The sequence below is a fragment of the Pieris napi genome, chromosome 3 (genome assembly GCF_905475465.1).
Source record: "Pieris napi chromosome 3, ilPieNapi1.2, whole genome shotgun sequence".
NCBI classification, from domain to species: Eukaryota; Metazoa; Arthropoda; class Insecta; order Lepidoptera; family Pieridae; genus Pieris; species Pieris napi.
Window position 1 is genome coordinate 1,585,087 of NC_062236.1, and position 20,866 is coordinate 1,605,952.

Below are 20,866 nucleotides of genomic sequence, written 5' to 3' on the forward strand. Positions count from 1 at the left end.
TATTAATTTGATTTCAATAAAAAAATATGGATTATGCTGTAACAGCTTACTAAGCAACATTTTCATTTTCAAGTTTAGTCAAGGTGGTTTTATAGCGTGACCAAATATTTAGAACATAAGTTTAACAATTACTCATAAATAACTTGACTTCTTATTATGACAGCAAATGTCATATGCCTATTTATATAATATGGCTGGTTGTGCGGACTTTTCTTGTTGTTCGTTTTATTATTTTGTACCACTATCTTGGCAAATAAAGGATTTATTTTCAATTGAGCCTACGTTTAGGAGATAATGTAGTATTCGAACGGTGAAAGAATTTTCTAAATCGATCCAGTTTAAGTTTATTCATTATAAACATAGATCCTCCTAATAATATTAGTATCGAGAAACTCCGAATTTTATTTATTTTGTTTATCTAATAGGATGCAAACGGGCAGATGGATTTAAGTCTAACCTAATTTACTAAAAATGATATTTAACATAAGAAAGTGTCCAATAACACTACTTACAGTCTCTATTAAATAATAAAAAAAATAAACTAAATATATAAATTAAAAATTTTCTGAAAACGGTTCTGATTAACCCGGAAAACTCTTTTATTTGTGACCAATATCAAATAAGTTAATAAACTTTGTTTAACGTTGGCCAAATACAATGGTTCTAAACCATATCACGTTTATTATCAATCCGTGTTATAAAACAATGGGCCATTGACAATTATTTCTCCCAAGCTGATAAACAGGAAGTCGTGAAGATCATTTTAATGTATATAAATTACTTTTTCGCTTTTTTTCGCGCAAATTAAAATTTAGTTATTCTAAAAAACAAACAATTGAAATACGAAATATCATTATTAACAAAAAATATTGTTTCTATATATAGGCTCTACAACTTTTTAGGTTTAGGCCTGAGATTTCTCTATCTGCTTGTTTGTTATTTATTTAAATCTCGTTACATAATCCTACAATAATAAATAAAATAAATTATTAGGGATGTAACAGGCGGCTTACTAATAAGCCATCTCTTCCAGGCAACCTTACTAAAAAAACTAAAAGAAATAAATACCTAACAGTAAACCTCAATACACATCATTTGGCCTAACACCTTTGGTTTCCTTACAATGTTTTCCTTCACCGTGCGAGCGAGTGTTGTCCATGGGATGATGAAGACGCTCGCTGAAACCACTAGGCCAACACTGCTGGTCTTTTCCCTATATATTTAAATCTCTTTAAAATACTTACATCGGGAAACCCCTCCCTCACATGTCTCCATATAAGCGGATCCGTTTGTATATACAGGGAACATGTGTTCTTAATTTTGGATTCAGTTGCCCGCTTTGCCCGCGGATGCTCTCCCGTGTTCGCAGCACGTGAGTACTTATTGTGATGATGGTGTTCCCAATGTCTGGAAAAATATTATTCTTAATTAGCATTGTTAATGTAGCATTTGGTAGTCAATTAAGCGTGTGATTCTAAGTTTGGAGTCGTGAGTTTTGTGCCTACGAAATTAATTAGGTTTTAATTAACTTTTATTTAGGCGAGTATCGAAATCAATATCTTTAGGACGATGTCCTGGAGCAATGTCCTGCTCTAGTATTATTCTCTATTTCGTTCGTTCGTGTATGTTCGTTCCCATACGCCTCCGAAACGGCTTGACCGATTCTTATGAAATTTTTTATGCATATTCAGTAAGTCTGAGAATCGGCTACTATCTATCTTTCAAACCCATAAATTTTAATTTTTTATGATACAGCATGCTAAAATCCATACAAACGTTAATTATCACCCCTCTACGATCAACCTCTATTTTTTATTTGTTAATCAAAATCTTATGGCTTGAACTCTGAGGTTTCGAGAAACATTCACAGGAAATCTAAATCTATCAATCTAAAATCTAATCTACCATAAGTTTTTGATAACAATTATAAATAACTTAACCGTCCTTATTTTTATGACATTTGCATGCCATTTTTATGGCTGATTGTGCAGTTTTTTTTATATTATTTAATATTGAGATTCATCTCAAACTCAAAATAACTTTATTAATATAGGTAAACGAGTACACCTATCGCCAACAGAAAAGATGTTAAATTGATTGTGAATTTACATTTACTACCAGTTCGCATATCGCATTCTATTTGTAGAGAAACAAAGGTTAATTATTTTATATGATAATTATTCATATTTACCTATTTCTTGCTCTGAGCGACGCGAAATAAACACTGCGTACTTTGACAATTATTAGTCTTTTTAAATAAATAATAAAAATGATATGTAAATGTAATTTCCTAGTAGATTTTTTTTTTTGCAAAGAAAGCGGTACATTCAGATTAATTCTTCTTGCCCGCTCTACGCCCTATTAGGGAACTGGTATTAAATGATTCAGAATTCAGAAATCTGTAATTTTTTTATTATTGACGTTTAGTGATAGTTACTAATGAATAAATAAATTAAGATTTGATATGACTAGATCCTACAGGCATTACATTAAAATTAAAAGTCCAATTCAAAGGAGCGAAACTGGTTGTAAGCCAAAAGGTTTTAAGCCCTTAAAAGCCTAGTTAGGGCTCATCATCATAAATCATCAGGTTGCAGAGGAGTTTAACTTCCCAACTTATATGAAGTTTGAGCCATCAAGTTACCCACTATCCCACTTATTCTTGGGTCATAATTAGGATAGTTAGTTTCCCGCCGACTGAATTACTTGTATGAACCGCGGGAATTTTGTACTGAGGTGCGCTTAGGGATCTTCGCCTACATTCGAACTTAGCCCGGTTCAAACGGGCACGAATCTTATCTTAAAATCTCTTATGAGTCTCTTTATATTACTTAATAGCTATTGGCAAACAAATGATATTCATCTACAGTATATCCTTCGACAAAGGCTACCTATAAATTCTTCCTAGCAATACGAATCCACATTGGACCCGCTATCTTCTAGTCTGCCTGACTCTCTCATCCTCATTTTGTGGGTACTATTCCGATACGCTTCTATTCGGTTTCGAGACGGAAACACGATGAGAACCCAAAACAGATTTGGTCATCCAAAAAAAAGGCGACAAAAAGCAACTAAACCCTTAAAAAGCCCAAAATCCTACGCTCCGAAGGCCACATTGGACCCGCTATCTTCGTATCTTTCTCTTTCTCATTTCGCGGGTACTGTACCGATACGTTTCCTTTCGATTTCGGGATGACACACACGATGAGAAGCAAAAAACAGATTGATCATCCAATAAAAAGGCGTCAAAGAACAACTAAGCCCTTACAAACCCCAAAACGCTTACGCGTCTACTGTCACCCAATAAGAAAAACTCCAAAGAGGCAACAACTAAGCCGGCTTTTCACAGTGTCATAAAACTCTAGACTACTATACATAAAATAACTCATCTAGTCTAAATGCTAAAGAAGTTGTCGAAGTATAAAGCTTACGCATAAACATCGAATATTTATAATAACATTAAGATTCATAGATGTGTTTTAATATTCATTGAACATTTTCGATCCCTTCTTAACATGTGAATCATGTAACAAATTATTGATTTGAACTAGAGTTGTACTGCGCATTTTTAGATTCAAGAGATAGAAGCATTCATATAGACAGTTATTCGGTCTCACGGGTGTGTTGTCGGACTCTAAATGAGGCTATGTATCATCATAACGCCTTTTTAATGGCTTCCATCAGAACTGATATTATATTTAATAGCTGAACCCGCCCAGTGGCGCCACAACGTGTTCGGACTAATACTTGTAGCTGAGTTTCATCATCGAACGTCAAAGCAAAATATAGAATACCATCCGTATCACCGTTCCACAACTGAGCGTTTTTTATGGCAATTTTTTCCGCGTACCACCACTATGTGGAACCAGCCGCCTACTGAAGTATTTTCGAACCAATTCTATTTAGGGTCTTTCAAGAAAAGAGCGTACCATTTCTTCAAAGGTCGCCAACGCACTTACGAAACTCCTGGCAATGTGAGTGTCCATGGGCGGTGGTATCACTTACCATCATAACATGAAAGTTTCACGGCGCCTTCCGTCACCGCACGAACAACAAAACTACTGAGGATGGTACCTTGGTGCCTGAAGAACCACACCGGACTACATATCTAAATACTTAAAGGAAAGCCATAGAATGATGTATACCTAGACCAGTTTTGTCTTACCTAGGCGGATCATCCCTAAGACTATTTGGGTGTGATGGTATAGGCGACGAAGGGTGATGGTGCGTGCTTGTAGATGCGGGAGGTGGTGAAGGCAGTGCGTCATCATCCACTCCAGAACTCTGTATCCTCTCCATCCATTGTACGACCTCGTCTGTCACACCACAACCGCCGACGTGACCTGTTGACAAGTGTAAATATTATTTTGAAAATCTTGGAAAAAGAAATATATAAAATAATAAGTTAACTTTTAAAGTCTTACGGTTCATATTATATTATACGTTTAACTCAATTTGGTTCGATTCTTGGTTAAACAATGGTTTTTAGTGTTACATCTGTAAAAGTCGATTAACACTTTGATTGATAGCAACACAAAGTGACCAGAAAATTTAATTAATAGGGTAGCATTTTCTTTAGCAACTAATGCGGGTACAAGTAAAGAAAAATAATCAAAACATAATTAAGAGTAACATTCAGAGTCAAGACTGCGTTATGACTCCCGTATGCCAAAAAATGTATTGCATTTAACATACATATCTTAATCTTAGGGCTAAGTCTCTTCTCTGTATGGAAGAAACTCTTAAATAAAATAAAATTTCTAACCACCTTCATAAAACAGCTCCAAATTTTTCTACATATTTTCATCACTCGCCAATGTTGTACCATGCAATATTGTTATTTATACTCTTAAACCTCAGAGAAATTAATTAAAACAGCATGATTTTTTAAATTAATGAAAGAAGGTACAAATTTTTGGCTTTAACCTACCCTAACCTGACCACAAACGCAACTTAAAATAGAAAAAAACTTAAGCTATTGAAATTCACTAAGACGCCTTTGGAACTGAAACAATATCATTTATATTATGCATGTAATATTATTAGTTTTTTTTTTAATTTTTAAGGTGTCCAAAGCCATGCGTTTCCTTAATATTACTAGCTACCACATACAAGTCGTAAAGAACGAAAGAATTCAATTCGGAGCTGTTTTGAGGTGGTGGAGCGGTGATTCGACAAATTTCCCAAAATTGATCGACGTGTACAAACGAGTTTAAAAAAAGGTACACGAAACATGATAACTGCTTTTTAAAATTTAATATGCCTTTACTAATTAGACAGCTATCTTAAGAAGCCTGTTCACTATAATTAGCGATAGCTTAATTTTCAAGATTAAAAGTCTAGCTTTTAATTAGTCATAATGAAGAAACTAATATTTCATTTTAGCAGGGCATTCATATTCCCTTGAGTTATTTTTGCTTGAATCCGAGATGAGTAAAAGTATATTCCACTACATGTAGCTCCGTTACTACCCCAGACGTTTTGACTCTATACAAATCGATATCTCCTGTCTTTGTATGAGCCAAGTTTTTCAACAATACCCGACGATTTACATCTTGGTCTAGACTGCAGTCGTCGTCAATTGCATATGGACGCTTAGTCCGAATCTTGTTAGATTTTCGCCAATAGAACATTTTATTTTTTACGAACATGCGGGTAGACTGCGCTCGTAGAGGCGAGACTCAAAGTAAATCATTGATTTCCACTTTAACTTTTTAGTAATCTACCCTCAAAATAAACTCGTAAAATTTTTTTTAATTAAAATTTTATCGTCGCATTTTTTTTGTAACTAATGTTGTATGTCTGCAATTAAACGAAAAAAAAAAACTATGTCTAACCACGTCTTGTCGTACGATTATATTGTCCATTGTGGTGATAAATGTAATTTAAAAATTATACGATAATTATTAGTGTCTTTTGTGTTCGCATTTTACCCAGATAACGCCCATAAACCCACTTATGACGATGGATTGTCGATATTTGGATGGCATATATGGGAATGCCCAGTAAAATTGTATTTTCTTTTAAAGTTTCGATCTCAGCATTTGAAAGCTCTAAAGCTTCACGCGAGCCTTGCATAATCGCATCTGCAGTTATAATTTATTCATGATAAATTATAAGTTTGATGCCTTAAATTACGGAAGCTTACTGAGGCTATTATATCTCGGTAATAATTGTGCATACAATTTTAGTACACATTTCCGTGTATATTACGATGAAAATCGAAATTAACGTTACGTCAGAAATCGAAATTGGAAATAGGTGTGTTTGTAGTTTGGCTTTCTTTACTTGGTTAATATTTTGCCTTATCCAGGACTAAAACACCATTATACACAGGTTTATAAACGTCAATAGATATCGCATTCTTTATACGTTTAAACCAGTGTTTCCCAACGTGGTGCCCACGCCCCACAGGGGGCGCAATTTGATTGTTAAGGGGGCAAACGAAATCAGCTGGATGTAACAAAACGTGGAGACTTGAAACTGAAGCTAACCAAATTGGAACCCAATATAAAATCTCTGTGCGGCAAGCATTAAGCGCAAAATCTCACTAAATATAGAAAAAATCTTTATTAAAATTATTTGGATTTGAATTCCAGTTTTTCATTATGTTAACAATTATTAAATTTTTGAACTTAAACTTCTTTTGGTGCGTTAGGGAAAAATTATCAGAGTAAATTTTTACGATGCGCGAGCTCACCGTAACATAAACCGACACCCGCACACCATCACAAAAAAAACCGACACCGAATATCTGTTCAAACGTCGGTAGAACAGTCTGGGCCGCTAGTTGGCGCTTGCTCTGTTTTATCGACAAGTTACATAGTCTGTCATCGCTTAGAGTTTTTGAGAGTCGTGTTTATTTAAACCAAAATAATGATGAATATACGAGAAAACCCATTCCAATGTCATAAAAAACATAGTGTTTATTGTAAATTATCATGATTAGTATATATTTATCGTTTCGATTGGAAGTGACCATTAAAATGGACAAGAAAAATTCAATTCGAAGAGGGAAACGTCCCTCTAAAGTACTCGAAGAAAATTATTACGCCAAAGAAGCGTAACTTCTAACGCATGTACATAAGTACAGACAAGTTTTTTTTTAAATATATAAATTATATTACATAGGGTAGTGCAATAGGAATTTTAGGTAGGCTAAGGTGGGGGATGGGACAAAAGTGGTTGGGAAACTGAGATTTAAACTCAATAGGGCAATGAAACCCATCATTTTGAGAGCACAAAACAAAGGTACATCGAAGAGTATAAAGAAGTAAATCAGGTCAAAGGTTCGAATGTTCACGAAACAATATCTGTCAGTTTCCTGTCGTGATTAATGAGCTAAAAGAGGAACACATCGCTTAACGCAACGCGGAAGTCTAATAATAGGACATCGTCTGCATAAATCAATCTATTATGAAATTTTAGCCTGTTTTCTCAAGTCACAGAATAAAGAACGGTAATCGCAGAATTCTTTTTTAGGTCTGGGCCTCAGATTTCTGTATCTGTTTCATGGTCATTTGTCAATCTAATAGGTAAGTAGGTGATCAGTTTCTTGTGCCTGACACATGCCTTCGACATTTTGGGTCTAAGGCAAGCCCTCACGATGTTAAATGCGCTCATAGAAAAAAAATGTTCATTGGTGCACAGCCGGCAATCGAACGTACGACCTCCGGGATGAAAGTCACACGCCTTGGACAACACTGTTCTGTCATAGTTTAGAGATACTCAAAATAACTTTAGTCATATAGGTAAACAAGTACACTTGTTGTTTAAAGATGTTAAATTGATTCTAAATTTACATTTAGTACAACCAGTTCGCAAGTCGTAGAGCGGGCAAGAAGAACTGGCAAGAAACTCGCCGCCACACTTTTTAATAGTAAACTTTTGAGTCATACAAATTGTTAGAACTGGAGCAAATCAATCCCAAGGATTAGGATCATTTAAATATTGGTCTACTACTAATACTATATAGTATTTAATATTGACTGGTGATACAGCATCCGCGAAAGACCCTTTATCTCTATTTATATGTAGTGAAAGTCGAGGACCGGTTGAACAGAATCACTCCGAGATAGCGAAAGTTTTAGACAAAGGTTAAATATACATGCAATGACACAGCTGAGCTTGACATCTACGTAATTAGATTACGACATATTAAACAGACTATTCAATACAAAAAGTGAGCAGTGTTGGCCTAGTGGCTTCAGCGTGCGACTCTCATACCTGAGATCGTAGGTTCGATTTCTGGCTGTGCCCCAATGGACTTTCTTTCTATGTGCGCATTTAACATTTGCTCGAATGGTGAAGGAAATCATCGTGAGGAAACCGGCATGTCTAGACCCAAAAAGTTGACGGCGTGTGTCGTGTGTCAGGCACTGGAGGCTGATTACCTACTTGCCTATTAGATTTAAAAAATGATCATGATACAGATTCAGAAATCTGAGACCAAGACCTAAAGAGGTTGTAGCGCCACTGATTTTTGAAGTTATACTTCTTTAGGCGCGTTATGAAAAATTGATGAGAGTGAAATTTTACGATGCGCGCGCACCGTGACACAAAATTAACAGAATGAAGTTGCCCACGGAAGATGCTACGGCATTGGACATAATTTAAAAACAACATTCGAATAATAATAGAATTAATGTACCAGAATAATAATAAATATTTATTTATTTAATTTTTCAAATGTAAACTGAACGTTATTGACTATAATGACTCCTTTTCCAGTCTTTTATTATTTAATTGTAATTAATTATTTGTATGCAATCAAAAACTATTTTTAATAATGCCAAAGAAGTATAACTTCTTACGCGCGTACATAAGTACACGCACCCTTTTTATTTTTTTAATTCAATACAAACACACTAATGACCATAAAATACCTATGCCCTATAAATATAGAAATTGAATGGGCATTTCAGGCATTAACGGTGCGTTCGCCTGCAGCTAGTAATTTCCGTTATCTGCCGTCCCCGTACAGTGTTCGTTAAAACGCGGTACGCCGGATGCGAAACGCCAATGCGAGCTGACATGGAATAAAAAAATGCCAGAACTATTCAGTACATTTTAATAAACTCCCCCACGACTCACGTTTTCGTGCTTGTATTAATCCGTGCCGACTCGCCTGTATGCAATGTTACTTTTCTTGTTTCCTTCGCGACGCGTGACTTCACTGTACTTTTCTACTTAACAGATATTAATGTTCATATTACTTTTTGTTCAAGTTGCTAAGCTTTTGAGGGATAAGGGGAGGCATGACAGTCTTGTTTTGCTCCAGTTATATTAAATAGATTCTAGTTTAGTTGTAGATTTATATTATTATATTGACCATTATTATTATAAGACGTCGAAATACAGTTAAAGTAGAAATGGGCCGCTCATATTGCCCGCATTTGTGATGACAGATAAGACCCTTACTTGGAATGGCCCAGTGGGAAGAAGAAAGAGAGGCCACCCACCAGAAACTTGGGAAGATGGAATAATAGGTATACCGGGGCAGAATTGGAAAATTGTCGCGAAGAATAGAGACAAGTGGAAGAATTTGGAGAGGAGGCTTTCAATCCGTCGGAGGTCGAGTACTAGTGTGAAACATAAGTGACATGTAGTGCGTCTTTATATTATGGTCTTGGGCTCCCCAAGAGGGGATTTCGGGATTTACTAAAGCGCGGCAGATTAATATATAGGGGGATACCTTGTACCCGGTTAAGTACCTCCACAAAATATGAGGCCCATATATAAGGCCGCCCGTGAAGGAGACAGGATCAGATTAGTAAAAAAAAATTGACCATCAGAAATTCCCGAGCGCGTCAGATTAAGGTAGGGTGAGTTAATTACATCCTAAAAAGTGTATATTCCACTAATCTGACAATTTGAGAGTGACGGATAAAAAGGGGAGGGCAACAAAGTTGTAAAAAAAAACCGTCATCTCGACTTTCTCGAGCGTAGCTAATTTTTTTTTTATATTGAAGAAATAATTCAAGAATAATGAAAAATATATAATCTGACGATTTCCGCAAGCCGAAATAAAAAATCGTCGATAAAGTTAAATGCGTGCAGCTGCGTGATGCCTACATTTCCTTTAACCGATCGGAATCTACTAAACGGCGTTCTAAATATTTCCCTCAAAATTACATTTCCTGCGAATTTGAACCGATTCGGACCGATAGATTTTGAGAAATTTTGAAAAATCTTAAAAAAATAAGAAATATTTTTTTTTTAAGTGGTTTCTTTATTGATCAACTTCAAAAACTAATCCGCCTTTGAGCTTAAAAAACCACGTCGATCGCCACCAAGCTCGTCAAAAGCGGTTGATTAGTTCGAGAGATATCCTGAACGAAAGAAACCCGAAAAAGTGTTTTTTCGGGATTACTCCGAAATTTGTGGTTCTATCAATTAAAATTACTTATGATGATGATAAAACTGCGTCGAATGCCGCCAACCGCGTGAAAATTGCTTGATCCATTCAAAAGTTATTGCGGTTTGAAAATTCCAAAAATAGTGTTCTATGAAAATTCTATCAGACTTTCGAGCTGGGAGAGCTCAAATGCATAGACATGTTATTTCTTTGAACTCAGCGAGCTCAAAATATCAATTTTAAGCGCCCAGGAATGGAAGTAGCGGGAAGTTGCAGGAATGGCCCTTTCGGTGAATCGTTTTTCTAATTTTTTTTTGTCAGATCAGGCGAATCCCTCTAGATAATCGTCAGATTATGAGACAGTACGTTTAGAACATAAAGATGAACCACATATATCTTAATCTGACGCGCTTGAGTATTTCAAAATTGCGTTTTTTTTTTGCATATTATGAAAATGGCCGTGGGTTTGCGTCCCATCGAAATCGTCAGATTAGTGAATGAGAGCTTTTTTTTGGTGCACTTAACACTCCCTTAGAAAATCTGACGCGCTCGATAATTTTTTTTTTTCATTTTCAACCCTTAAATACAACCACCCGCATCATGCAAACGATCAGATTAACATACGTACATTATTAAAAATACGTAGGGCATAGATGCTATCAATATCTGACGCGCTCGAGGATGTCCATGCAACAGTTTTTTTTACATATTTAACTATCTATAGCCGCTTCCCCCACCGATGAAAAGGAATTTATCATATAACATTTTTTTCTTCTTTTTATCTAAGCTTTGCATCCCAATAGGTCTCTACGACGCTCGAGTAAATCCCCATTTAGCATCGTGGGCTCCCCTACCATTACCGATTATTATGAATAACTGAATTTGAAAATCAAAATATATTTGACTCATATAGGTAACACAATCTATGTATAAATCAAACGCTTCTAAATAAACATAAAGTTATTGCCAGTTCTAAAATCAAGAGCGTTTAACGGAAACGCGTAGTTTGCACACAAGAAAACAATAAACATTAAATTCCACAATAAATATGTCGCTAAAACACACCACTTGATTATCCTGAGACTATCCAATAAATGCTGTATCTAATAATAAATAGGTGTTCTAAGCGCACTAAGATGAAATGACAAGAGAGTCAATTCGAATGTTAAATTAAGCAAGATCTCTGAATAGCCTAGTGGAAATTACGAACAATTTCCAAGTATAAATACAGTCTAATACAACTCATCTAGTGGAGCTTACCGAGGTTCCGTTAATTAAGCATCGCTCGCAAACAAGGACTAATTGACGAACGGACGGCAACAATGCATCTGTCCTCAACATCTGCTATTTTTTCATTATTCATCTTCGGGACACGACAAAAATAAAGCCACAATTCAAGCTCAGAACAGTCTCCGTGTTTCATGATTTCCAAACGTTAATATACATGTATTTAAACGTAGACCTCTTGTCCTTGTTAATTTTAATTGCGTATACGTTTTAAATATAGATGTAATTTGTGAAATTTTGTGTCCTATTCCTGAACTATTTGTCTGAAACTATAACATCCGACTTTATTACAATCGATTTTTAGTAAAAAAAATGGGTATAAATGGTTTTTTTATGCAACTGTTATGAGTTTACTAGCTTTAAAGAAAATACACCTGTGTGTCATACACAAAAGAAATGAGATTGTTAAATTTGCATATAAAAATTTCACTAACCAACAGATTTAATTGAAACTTAATAAACAATATACTAATAATTAAAATCGTTGATTTGCAATGAAAGTGGTACATTCAGAATGATCAATTATAAAAAAAGAAAAATACCGCACAATCAGCCATATAAAAGAGGCATGCAAATGTCATATTAATTATCATGTCATAATACATACTAAGAACTGTTAATTATGGTTGTTGTCAGAACTTATGGTTTAAATACTCTTCCATGCTATAAAAGATACCTTGCCTTTAATAAATTAATCACCTTCCATTTGAAAGCATTTTCTATTTTCCCATTCTATCCCGAAAATACCAATTCTAATTGATAAGAAAAGTTTTCTATAGATGTGAACAGTTGTCGAACGCTTCATATAGAACCATAAAATCTACATCTCGCAGCAATTTCAATTAATTGCGGTAGAAAACAATAACTTACATTCAGAGTACATTCATGAACGTAAACACAGTATATTTATATCTACAGTTGCAGGTATATGATTAATTTCCCCGCCTCAGTTGAGGTTGCAACCAAAACTGGAACATTTATCAGGTCAACGCATAAGTAACATAGGAGAGGTTGGAATTTAATGTCTTTGTCGGTGGAGGTTTTACGTAAATTTCCAAGCCACAATGTGGTCAGAAAGTTTTATCAAATCCTTATCTACATTTAAATTTAGACGAAAAACAAATGCAACCGTTATTACGCTTTATTAGTTCTTTCTTTACGAAGCACCCATGTGTACACACATTATAATCTATATATATAAAAATGAAACCCGTTTTCCGTTGTCACGACATAACATGAAAACGGCTTGACCGATTTGTCTGATTCTTTTGTTATAATATTCCTTGAAGTACGAGGATGGTTCTTACGGAGAGAAAAATTAAAAAATTGAGTGAAAAAGTCTAAAAACAACACTTTTCTATATTCCCATACAAAATATTCGTAATAATATTTAAAGGCAATTTGAACTTTAATACCATATCATAAAGTTCAAGTGTTAGTGAAGGGGTTCCTGGAAGGTAAATTTTTATTTTTTGACATAATGTATTTGATGTATTATCAACTTTCTTTTTTTTATCTTACTAGCTAGACCGGTGTCCCGAATAGCAGAATAAGTATTAAAAAAAAATAAGAATCGACTGGTAGGCGGTACGATGTTCGCCAGGCCAGCTAGTTTAATATAAAATCAGAAAGCTTCCAGCCTTCAATAGCTTTTCCAAATTTAATATAGACCATACCACATAATTTTGAAATACTACATCAAATGTCAGTATTATTATTTTTATGTTTAAACATAATGCAAAACCGTTTTGGCACTTTGAATTGGGCGAAGATTTTTTTTCTAACAATTCCGAGTCGAGGTATACTTCGATGAAATTGAAAAGCAATAACAACATTAGATTGGAAGCCAACGTTGCTTTTATATTCGTATCTTTTATCATACGTAGGTTCACGACTGTTGAATCACATTTATGAACGTCTATTGAAACGTTTTATTGGAGTTTTGTATGAAATATTGATTTAGTATCGGAATAAACATATTTATTGTTTGTGCAATCTCAAGGGTGTGCCACAGGGATACATACAAGGGCCTTACATTTTAAATCTAGAAGCACTATTTGCCATACATCTGTAACATAGAGTTAATCCTAAACGGAATATGTTTTGATTAAATATATATCTAATTCTATTCTAAGACTTTTATTCCTAAACCTAATTATACGATAAGCTTCAAATAGCTAAAAGATGTTTTGACTTTGCAAGTTAAAATCTTGACAATCTATTTATCTATTCACCCTAATACAGGAGACGAGAAATAACAAATCTGCATTATTTGATTAAATAGCAAACCTTATGCCGAACGCAGAGTCAAAACACACTACAGAAATAGACAACGATAAATCGTTTTAAAGGGATACAATAGAAATTTTTTGTAACAAATCATCAAAAACAACAAAAACTGTACGTAAACATATCCATAAACCGAAATATCTAAAAGTATGACTTTACATTAAGGAGTTCTTTTAATTACATTTGCGAAGCACATTTCGCAACAATGTCTACCGCTAAGCGAGATTAAAATTTAATATCCCCGTAAACGTTAGAAACATTTCAAATTGCTTACATAGTGTGCATTGTAAACTGTAAAATTGGCCTTAATATTTCAGACAATAAGTTGCGAGTCACCGAGTGAGCTTACTCCTAACGACGTCTTTTTAAGTAAGGCTTTAGAAGGCTTCAGCCCTTACGACAGGACAATTTTTCACAGTTTTAAGTTCTTTGGAGACTTGTTGCCTGTGCTCTTTAAGTACAATCGCATATTGAAATTTGGTTTATAATGTTTCAAATGAAAATACGCCCTTATCTAAAAACGTCACAGATTCTAAGACATAATACCGGAACTTTCATGACAATTCTAATTACCCGTTCAGCATTGAAACAAACAATTTGTTTCTGTTAGCGCTAGCGCGCAGTAAAATACATATTAGGACATCATATGAAAAAAGAAATAAGGTTTTATATGTAAGGACCTCAAAATAAAAACAAAACATGTTTGCACGAGTCAAGGCTGTACATTTTGCTCACTCAGGCATTCTTAGTCATAAGCGTGGCGATTTCCTAAATCGTCGGAGTTACGCCCCCAGCGTATAGCCAGACGTAGGCATTCTATTCAACAGTTACATTGCATTCATTCGTTACATAGCAATTAACAGTATTTCGCTTATATTCTATTGTTGTACGCGAGTGGTTAATATAGAGTAAAAATAAAATCCTCTATTATTAACAGCACCCCGATGACCCAGGAACCGTACAACGTTTATTAAAAAATTAAGTAACCAAAAATGGTGCCACAAGCGAGTGTTCCAATATTAACGTTCCGTTCCTACACATTATAATTTTTATGTAAATCTGACATAACTTTGACCAGTAGCAGCTGCATCATTAACATAGATATTGCCTTATCAAAAGCACTTTATTATATAAAATGTATCCCGCAAATTAGTTCTTAGAATTTAAATTAGAGTTAAAAATAGTTGGCAGTTTTAGGTCAAAGTTTATATGTTAATTGAAGAATAACCTTCCATATAGAACAAAGACTATTTTCAACTGCATTTAAAAATAACACAAGTGGCAATACTTCTGTAAATTACGTATACAGTAGACGCCATAGCGTATACGCCCATACACCCATAGGTAATACACAGGATATTATAGCATAGAAGTCATTAACATTACTACAAGAAATAATAAAGAGCATATAAGAGAATAAATCTGTTTTCAAACAAAACACCACGCAGCTAAAGGAAAAAGCAAAGCTCGTAAGAATTCTCGAACAATTTCAGCTGATCCATCTAACAAACAAATATCTCCGGTACAAGCGACGACAATTTTAGGAGATTACTAGAGATTTACATCGACGGAAATCACATTTACAAACGACCCGTCACACGCACACATGTTTGATTATGATCAAATGGCTTTAGTTTTATAAACATTGATTTTATTTCGCTTTTATCGAAAGCTGAATTCAACTCAAATTAAGTATAAAGAAGTATAAAATCAGTGGCGTTACAACCATTTTAGATCTGGGCCTCAGATTTCTGTATCCTTTTTTATGATCATATTTTTGTCAATCTAATAGGCAAGTAGGTGATCGGCCCCCTGCGCCTGATACACGCCGTCGACTCTTTGGGTCTAATGCAAGCCGGTTTCCTCACGATGCTGTTCGAGCGAATGTTAAATGCGCACATATAATAAAAGTCCATTGGTGCACAGCCGGAGATCGAACCTACGACGGATGAGTGTAATCATATAAAAATGATCGCTTAAGCCACTAAGCTATCACTGCTCGTAAGTGCGTTGGCCGCCTTTTAAGAATTAGTACGCTCTTTTCATGAAAGACCCGAAGTCGAATTTGTTTGAGCGGTTCGTGGTTTTAAATAATTTAACTGCTGATTATCTAAGTTTCTTAAGAGATTCATTTAAAAGTAAATAATGTTAAAAAAAATTGCCAACAAACGTGGAGAACACAGTTTGTCCTAGGAATGGATATCAGTTTATCATCGTCGCACGGAACAGAGATTGAGGCGCCAACGTAAATCACTTGGGAAAATCCTCTAACCGAGAATATGTGGGGAATTTAAAAAGGACTTCGCTAGATGTTAGCGGTTATAAATATTTCTATTAAGGAGCATTATTTCAATGTGTGAGAACCAAGCATTTTGACTAAAAATGTAAATATACGCTATATATATCATAATATATATATATATATAATATAATATGGCTACGCGAATACTACACATTTAAAAACTTAAAAAAAAAAACAAATTTGCTTCTTAAAAACCTTCAAATCTAACCACCAGCAATTAGTCCAGTCAGTCAAGACAATTAATTCATTATAATTCCAAAAGTTTTCAAATTTTGATGTAAGGTCGGGAGTGGTATTAAAACAAACTATAAAATTTTGCAACCTGCTCTGCGGTCCGGAACATTGTTAAAAATGCAATAAATGATAATTTGCTCAGTTCTTGAGACCAAAATTCCAAAAGTTCTGCAAAGTTGGAGTGGTGTTAAATACATTATTTTACATCACGTGTCAAATTTGCAACCAATTTAAGTGTACGGAACATTTTTTGTTATTAAAAATTAATGTTTTTCTTTATTAAACTGAAGGAAAACGTTCCAAAAGTTGACAGATATATCGAAAATAAAATAAATAACAAAAAATGTTCCGTACACTTAGGTTGGTTGCAAATTTTATACGTGATATGAAATATTATATCGAAAACTTCCCCAAGTTTGCAGAACTTTTGGAATTTTTTTCACGACCATACAGCAAAAATTAATTTATTAATGCAATTTTAACAATGTTCCGGACTGCGGACAAGGTTGCAAAATGAGATTTATTGTCGTCCCAATGTACCATTCACTTGACCGAAGTTTGAAAACTTTTGGAATTATTATCAAATTTTCGATTTCGAATGTCTATAATGACTGGTGTAAATACGTTTCTAGTAAAGTTGTCTTTGGTTACGGGAATATTACACATAAAAAAAATTATGAATTCATTACTTATTTTGGCAATTGAATCAAAAATAAACTTCACTAAGTCTTACTTCATATATGCGGATTTTTTCATATATATAAAAGAACCATGTGGACTGTACTAATTTAATTTTTATAACCGATTTTATAGACAGGCTTGAATTAACAACAGCCTTTTCAAAAATAATCGTTATATTTTAGCCAACAAACCTTCAGTTCATTTTGCTAAAAAAAAAAAATATCCAGTTTTTGGGTGTATCTCGTTCAAACACAGAGGCACTTCATTACAATATACGAGGTCGGTGCAACGACATTACCAGTGTCACTGCAACTGTCACATTGCTTATAAATCAACAATGTTAAAGCCAAATCAGTCCAAAACCGTTAATACTAATTTATTTGATTTGCCAATATTGCCAGATCTATAAACCACTATTCGATCTATAGTGATACGATATTCACTATAACATAATTATATCTAGTGATTTGACATTTGTGTAAATTTAGAAACGTCCTTTTTCGTTCACAAACACATAAATATTTTGAAGTCAACGGGAATAGATCGAACGAATGGGGAAAAATTGGCTGCGCCACAAATTAATCTGGAATTTCAAATTCAAATTCAAAAATCATTTATTCACGTAGGTAACACAATGTACACTTGTGATTCGTCATTAAAGATATAAATATTAATGCTTCTAATTTTACATTTACTGCCAGTTCTCAAATCAAGGGCGTAGAACGGAAGAGAAGAACTGGCAATAAACTCTCCGCCACTCTTTTTAATCGCCATGTTTTTTTTTTTTTTTTTTTTACACAACGGTTGTAAGGAGCTGCAACCATTACACCATGTTCCACATGACATTTTAAGTAATTAATAATAAGAACATAAATAAAAACAAAGACTTGTCCCCTATCAGCAGGAGGCATGGTGAAATAGGAGCACGCACTTACATTCTCGTGGGAACAACACGCAAACACATAGTCGAAATAATTAACATCACCGCATACACGAATTCAAGTACGACCAGTCACCACAAGCAGCACCCGTTCACGAGTATGACGCATGGCCAGCCATCGGCCCCCTCGCCATATTTTAGGGAGAGAGACAACCCGACGCATGGACGCCGCCACAAGCAATGACATTTAAGCGAGCATGACGATCCTTGAAATGTGGACTTGGCTACATAAGAAAATAATAATAATACTGAAATAATTGGATACCACATGGATCACGGTTTGTTCCCACTTTACATTAAAACAGTCGTGGATGTTGACGATCGCCCCGGAGTCTGAAAATGCAGCCGAGAGATTCAGTCGTGTTACCTGTAATATATACTGGAGCAACTCATATCCAAGCACTAGGATCGTTTAAATATTCATTTATATTATAATAAGCCTTAGTAAGCAGTTTTACTTTAATGTACGATTTAAATTTATTTATTGACAACGCTTGTATCTCACTAGGGATTTTGTTGAAAAAACGTATACAATTGCCTTGGAAAGAATTACTCGTTTTATGCAGCCTTCTGGTTGGTGCGCTAATTTTGTCTTTATTACGAGTACTATAATTATGGAAGCTACTATTCTTTTTAAAGATATCTATATTTTTCCGCACATACAAAATATTCTCATAAATGTATTGACTTGCCAGAGTCAAAATATGTAATTCCTTAAATTTGCTTCGGACCGACTCCCGTGGGGACAACCCACAGATCGCTCTTATAGCCCGCTTTTGCACTACAAATATCGATTTAATGTCAGCTGCATTACCCCACAAAATAACACCATATGACATTATACTATGAAAATAGCTGAAATAAACAAGCTTTGCTGTGTTCTCATCCGTAAGATCGCGTATCTTTTTAACTGCGAACGCTGCGGAACTTAGCCTATTCGAAAGACCTTCTATGTGTCGGCCCCACTGGAGTTTACTATCTAAAGTAATTCCCAAGAACACCGCATTATCAACAAAGTCTATTTCCTCGTCTTTAATTATTATTTGAGAATGACTACTTTTTACATTTGTAGTTACAAATTTAACACATTTTGTCTTCTTTTCGTTTAACTTAAGATTATTTGTATTAAACCAGTGAACTACACTGGAGATGGCACTGTTTACGTTATCAAGTGATGGATTTTGTCGTTTCACTTTAAATAAAAGCGAAGTGTCATCAGCAAACAGTACTATCTCGTGAAGCTCCTTTACAAGAAATGGCAGGTCATTTATATAGACAAGGAATAAGAAGGGACCAAGTATGGAGCCCTGCGGTACTCCCATAGTAACAGAGGATCCCTGTGATATAGCTCCATTTACATTTACCTTTTGAATTCTATCGCTCAGGTATGATTCCACAAGATTTAGCGCCCTTTCGCCAATGCCATAGTGTTGAAGTTTCTTGATTAGGATTTCGTGATGGACACAGTCAAAAGCCTTTGATAAGTCGCAAAAAACTCCAATGGCATCATGAGAATTTTCCCAAGCATTTAAAATCTCGGAAATTAATTGAATGCCAGCATCTGCTGTAGAGCGACCTCTTGTAAAACCAAACTGCTGGCTATGCATAATTTTATTATTATTAAAATGTGTCAATAATTGTTCAAGAATGATTTTTTCAAAGATTTTACTCAAAGCCGGCAGCACAGATATGGGTCTAAAATTTGTGGGGTCCGAAGTGCTGCCCGTTTTGAATAACGGTGTGATTTTACTTATCTTCATCTGGTCTGGAAAGACTCCACAATCTATACATTCATTAAATATTATAGCCAACTCTGAACTGATAGTATTGATTACTGATTGTAAAATGAAAACAGATACACCCCAAAGATCTTTAGTTTTTTTTATTTTTAGCTGTTTAAATGTTTTTATAATGTCATTGCAGCTAATGCGGCTAAATACAAACTTATGATTGCATACAGGAACATTCTTTTTCAATAATAAAAGGGCGGCTGATGGTGAAGAATTTAAAACGCTGGTTGTATTTAAAGGAATGTTAGTAAAAAACTCTTCAAATGCAGAGGCTACTTCGAGGTCGGAACTAATTACTTTGCCGTTTATGTTCACTTTGAATTCAGTATCCTTTCTGGAGGTTCTTCCAGTCTCCTCGTTTATAATTTTCCAAGTAGCCTTTATCTTATCAGAGCTGTTGTTTATTCTAAGACTTAAGTGTTTCGCCTTAGCGATTCTACACTCTTGCCTAAAACTTTTTGAGAATATCCTAACATAAGTTTTAAATTCTTCACTGTCATTATACTGTTTTTCATCATACAACTCATACAATTTTTGCCTTTTTTTGTGTAGCTCCGGAGTTGCCCAGTCACAAAAGGTAGGTTTCTCCGAGACCAAAAAAGTCTTTGGAGTGAACACATTTTTGAATTCACCAATAAATGAATCAAAGAATGTGCTATATAAATTATTAGGGCATTGGTTACTACGCAAAAATGGCATTTTAAATATCAAATTTTTCCTAAATCTATCTAACCGATCCTCTGTTATAGGAATTGTGCATATTTTCTTTTTTTGATCTTTACATTTTAGTATTTCAAATTCAAACAATTGACCAGAGTGGTCAGATGTAAGTTTGTTGATAATACAGGCGTTGAGAGGAACTATATTACTATAGATATTGTCAATACATGTTGCCGTGGTGGCTGTTACCCTAGTTGGTACAATAAAAGTATTAATTAAATTATATGATTTAAACAGATTTAGCAAACGTTTACTTGAACTACAGT

The 20,866-nt window shown here is 34.6% G+C and overlaps 1 protein-coding gene across 2 annotated transcripts in view; it reads right to left on the minus strand.

Moving 5' to 3' along the window:
- Positions 1-20,866, minus strand: part of LOC125063752 (disintegrin and metalloproteinase domain-containing protein 10) — a 99,384-nt gene that overhangs the window by 11,548 nt on the left and 66,970 nt on the right. For both annotated transcript variants that reach the window (XM_047670354.1, XM_047670353.1), the window contains 2 exons: positions 4,166-4,343; positions 1,245-1,407 (listed from right to left, as the gene is read on the minus strand). In XM_047670354.1, coding sequence (XP_047526310.1) covers positions 1,245-1,407; positions 4,166-4,343 — 341 coding nt within the window. The remainder of the gene's footprint in view (positions 1-1,244; positions 1,408-4,165; positions 4,344-20,866) is intronic.